The 5,141-nt window shown below is 44.7% G+C and overlaps 1 protein-coding gene across 1 annotated transcript in view; it reads left to right on the top strand.

The window, feature by feature from the left end:
• CSPP1 (centrosome and spindle pole associated protein 1) overlaps positions 1–4,872 on the top strand; it is a 63,483-nt gene extending 58,611 nt beyond the window's left edge. The window contains exons 30-36 of the mRNA XM_018554207.1: positions 519–662; positions 1,146–1,189; positions 1,924–1,987; positions 3,062–3,153; positions 3,259–3,412; positions 4,352–4,627; positions 4,667–4,872. Of these exons, the coding sequence (XP_018409709.1) occupies positions 519–662; positions 1,146–1,189; positions 1,924–1,987; positions 3,062–3,153; positions 3,259–3,412; positions 4,352–4,575 (722 nt within the window). The 3' untranslated portion in view covers positions 4,576–4,627; positions 4,667–4,872. The remainder of the gene's footprint in view (positions 1–518; positions 663–1,145; positions 1,190–1,923; positions 1,988–3,061; positions 3,154–3,258; positions 3,413–4,351; positions 4,628–4,666) is intronic.
• Positions 4,873–5,141: the final 269 nt, after the last annotated feature.

Here is a 5,141-nt window from a genome sequence, read left to right as displayed (position 1 = left end):
AGCGCCCCCCCCCCCCACTCACACCAATTACAGCCAAGCTAAACATACATGGCAACCTTGTACTATGTCATGCTTCTCCTTCTCATGACCAGTCACAGGTTTGAGGTAGCATAGAATGCTTTTTTATTATGCATACAATTCCTAGACCAGCAATGCTGTCTGAGGTCCTCTGTGTGTAGGATGATATAAAGCAGAGATTGTAACTCTTTCTTTATAGACTCAATAAAGACCTAGTAAGTAATGACCAGTGCCACTTGTGAGTGTGATTTGTGGGGAGTATGTAGAACCAATCACATTAGCTTACAGTGCACACCCACAAATGTCCTCTAGTGCTAGTTTCATTAAAAGGCGCTTAGCCTACCAGGAGCACATAGAGAAAACTCACATAAGCCTCCATGCACACAGTGCCACTTGTGAGAACTGAACCCAGGACAAAAACACTGCAGGGCTAATGTGCTCAATGCTTTGCCTCAATGTTGTATCTTGCTCTGACTTCACTTGTCTATAATGTGGAACAGATACCGAGACCCGCGAAGGAGTGAGGTTTATGTTTCCTGACCCTCCAAAGGATGACCAATCCCTGGAGATCCAGCAGCAAGCCTTGCTTCGAGAGCAGCAGAGGAACCTGAACAGAATGAAAAGGAGACCAGGGATACCTGATGGTGAGGAGAGTCCACACAGGGGCAGAGCTTCCAACTACCCCTGAATTCAACTAAAGCCAAAACATTTTTCTACATTTTGGACAGAGAAGGGGAACATTAAAAACCGTTTTCAGTTTAGTTTTTTTCCAATTGATGTCTCATTTTCTTTCACTTCCTATCCTGTAGACTCATCAGAAAGTGAGAGGATATCTTTACAGTTGTCACGGGAACAAGTGTTCTAATTGGAAGATTTCCACTCTATTCCTGTCCTGGTGACAACTCAAAATGTTGGATTTCAGTCCCTGTGACATTTGTGATCAGGACAATTAGAGAGAGTGAATCCTCATAACGACACCGGTGTCAAAAAATCTGACTGGGGTTCTAATCCGTTACTACTCTATTCAAATCTAAAAAAAATGCCTTTAGTTATATGAATCATCACTACGAGGTGCAGTAGGTGATTTGACCAGCAGCCTAATTTGTTTTTCTGGCTTTTTATTACAGCTTTGGAGCCGTTTCCTGCATACAGTCTTCATCACACTGAAGCGGTAAGGAGCTGCCGAAAATGATGATTGGTTATTATACGATACTATAATATTCCTGACTTTACTCTGCCTCTGATAACGCAAGTATAGTGCAGCATGACATTCTCCAATCATGTTTAGTAGGGATACACCGATTGGTTATCGGTGCCGATACCGAGTATTTGGGCGAGTACTCGAAGCGTGTCACGGCTTCCTGATCCCTCGTCACTTGTGAGTGACGCGGGAGTGTAATGATGCACTGCCCGGCATCCTGATTGGTCGGGAAGCTGGCCAATCAGGAAGCCGGGCGATGTGTAATGACGTAGCGCCCGGTTTTTTGATTGGCCGGGAAGCCGGCTTCATGCTCCCTCGTCACCTCATGACGAGGGAGCATGGAGCCGGCTTCCTGGCCGATCAGGAAGCCAGGCGCCGCGTCATTTCACGGCGCCCGGCTTCCATGATTGGCCAGCAAGCCGGCTTCATGCTTTCTCGTCGCATAGTGACGAGAAGCATGGGTACGGCTTCCTTGCTAACGGGGAAGCCGGGTAGCGAGTCTTTACACGCCGCCTGACTTCCTGAATGGGACTTCCGGTACTCGGTATTCGGTATTGGAGAGCACCGAAAAAAAATATTGGTACTCTGTACCGAAATACCGGTATCGGTGCATCCCTAATGTTTAGTCACTAGCTGCTTTGGACCTACCATAGATAGGAGTGTAACAGATTAACTCATTTTTTGTTTTTTTTCCACCATTACAGCTTAAAGATCCGACAAAAGACCTCCTGAAAACGTCATTGCTGGAGTCAGAGAGTGCTTTTATAGGTAACGTCACACCGTGTCTTATTCAGTCTATCAGGTTATCTATACACTGAGCAATGCAGCAATGTGTGATTCTAAATGCAGCTGCCCCTCCCCCATTATTGGAGAATTGCCGTTTCCACTGTGCAGGCTTGTTTCTGGTGCCAAAATACCTCCAGCTAAAAAAGTTAGGAGCCAGTTTTTTTGTTTAAAAGTTTAAAAGCTTTATTTTCAACGACAGTTTTCAGTTACAGTTTTAATTGGCACACGCGGCGATACCTGACGCGTAACACAATCTTCGTATTCGTACGCAGGTGCACATAACTTATGTTTCCGTTAGTAAGTGAGCGTTCACATGGGAGGGGACTTTACATTTTCTTTTTTGGTATTTTTATTGTATTTAACTTCATTTTTTAAAACTTTTTTCCTAATTGCTATCACATGGGAGAGGGGGGCCTCACAAGCCCCCTATGTGATAGCACATTGGAGATGACAGGTTCTTTTTAAGGTGTCTATTTTTAAGGGGTCTATTAGATCTCTAGTGTCACCTTTCCACTTCAGTAGCTTTAGTTGGGGAATGACAGCTGCCTGTTGAGGCACCTGAATGTAAACATACCAGGCAGTGGCTCGGAGCAATAGCCAGCCTGCTATTGGATATTGAAAATTGCAATAGCCAATAGCAGGCTGGCTATTGCACCCGCCCACTGCCTGCTGTCAATCAGCAAAGGAGGGAACTGAAGGAGAAAGTTCTCCTTCAGGTCCTCATCTGCTGATTGACAGACGGCAGCGCAATAGCTAGGTTGTGTTTTTTCCTATAATGCTCTGAAAAAAATAATGGATGTCAGAGAAAGTTAATAGCTGTGAGAGGCAGGCGGACAACAGAAAAGATCAGGAGGAGAGGGGATTCATGAATGATTGAAGTCATTCAGACAGGGAAATGAAGGTGGGCTCAGGATAACTGTTCCCAGAGTTATATGTGGAGACGTACTTTTGCAGGGAATTGAGAGTATTCCGTTCCAGCACAGGAGAGGACTTACTACAAGTGTGGGGGAAGGCGGGAGTTCACCTTTAAATACATGTTTCTGATTTTTTTTAAAGGTGAGAATGGAGAGCCATATGCTGCCTACACTGATCCATTCTCTGCAGCCAGGGAGCGAAGACGACACAAGCAGCTCACCATGGACTTAGATGTATGATGAGATTCCTTGTATCTAGTGGTGGAAATGTTTCTTCTTTTCTCAGTTGGGGTTCATTATGGTTTTGGGGGTTATAAACAATGATATCTCTGTCCGCAGAATGACATCCCTCCTGTGCCACCACTCCGCCTAACCCAGCCAGACACCCTCTCTGTCAACTCTGCCTCCAGCTTTAATGTTGAAGAACTGCAGATCAGGAATGAGGAGCGTCTGAGAAGGCTGAGTAATCTTCGGAAAAGCACCGTGAGCATAGGTGAGCATTGTGTATGAAAAGGCAGGCCTGGTTTTGTTGCCTATAGTAGCTCCACATTGCACATATAGAATAAAAGTAAACATCTATTGGCTCATCCTTTAGACACGGAACCTCTCACTTGCCCAAGTTTCTGAGTCATTTTCCATTCAGAAGCAATGAATGTATTAATGTATACACCTAAACCGAGAATGAGACAGATTGCTCAGTTTCCTGAATAGCAAACAGCAGAGGCCAGTATAGCCCATTGAGACAAATAGCTGCGTATGTGCGCTTGGTGTAACTTTCTCTTCACTGCACTGTGCTAAAATGAACAGGAAAATGGTGGTTTTGGGGACAGTGTGGAAAACGCCACCCAGGACAAGATGTGACAGATCGGGGTCAGACGTTATATTCCTGACACAAAGGGGCTTAGTTATAAAAGAGAGAGGACACAGCTATCTGCGCTCTGTTAAGCCTCGCCGTGTGCTCCGCACACCATATCTGCATTTGGTGCTTTATTTATAAAATGTAGAGAGTGTTGTGGAGCCTGCGGTGTCTCATAGAGTATTCCGCAGAATGCTGCAGAGAACATTCTGTGCTTGGAAGAGAGGCTGGTCACATGACTTTGACAGGTCATGTGAATGGGTTCCCCTCCTTTCAGCACTCCCCCGCCCATCCATTGAAATGAATAGGGATTTGGAGGACTAAACACGCGCTGTGCTTTATCAATGAAACGGTTTTGTCTCTTACAAGCTGCTTTATTAATGGGCCTCAAAGTTTCCTTTTATCTTGTACTTGTGCTGTAGTGCACTCTCTAAGTGTGCACATGTTTCCTTGGCTCACATCTTCACAGAGTTAATCTTGTACTGTAATTGTACTAAAGGACATGTGAGAGGAGCGGCAGAGCTATCATATGCGTTCTTAAATACTAATTTATATTTCTTACATTTCAAGATGGAGATCCCGATGGCTTTGGAAATGCAGATGACATCCTTAAAGGCTACACTACAAAGTTTAGTGGCAGACCGCAGTCTGTGGACACCGTAGCGACAGAGCCTTGGATGCGCCCCGGCACATCGGAGACACTTAAGAGGTTTATGGCTGGCCAGATGAACCAGGAGACATCAACCAATGAAAATGCCTTAACCTTCAACTGGCAGGGCTTGTCTACTGCTCACGGGTGAACATCAGCAGTGTAAGTCTGCTGTACTGGGCGGTGATCTGTGACAACCTTTACGCCTTCTATGCTAGTCTCTTTTTTTTAAGGCCAGTGAAAATGATGCACAATATTTCCTCTGCGATTTCTCAGATCCAGTCCTTAGCACAGCCCTGCGTGTGCCTTTTATAGGACTAATGTTCATCACTGAAGCACTTTCCTCCTTATTTTGTTGCTGATGAATGTTACAATAATAATTTAATTTCATATTTTTGTGAAGAAAACTTTAGAGGGAAAACAGTAGACAATGAACCTTCTTGTGTTCTATTCCTTCTGACGCTGCTACACAGCATATGTACTTTGCTGTATTCCACCATTAACTGAAACTTAGTCTGACTTTGTTGAGCTGGACCCAGGAAAACAGCGAAATACAGGGAGGGGGCTCACACAGCAAAGTCATTGGAATGAAATCAATGGAAAATCCAACTGCTGTTGCTAGTTAAGTGAGAGAGATGACATTCCAGGGCTGAGATCCTAAGGACATTGCCAGGCATGCTATATACACAGTATGCATCACACTTCCTGTACTTGCAC

This window comes from Nanorana parkeri, unplaced genomic scaffold (assembly GCF_000935625.1).
Source record: "Nanorana parkeri isolate BGI_ZX_2015 unplaced genomic scaffold, ASM93562v1 scaffold147, whole genome shotgun sequence".
Classification (NCBI taxonomy): Eukaryota; Metazoa; Chordata; class Amphibia; order Anura; family Dicroglossidae; genus Nanorana; species Nanorana parkeri.
This window is presented reverse-complemented; position numbering and strand designations above follow the sequence as displayed.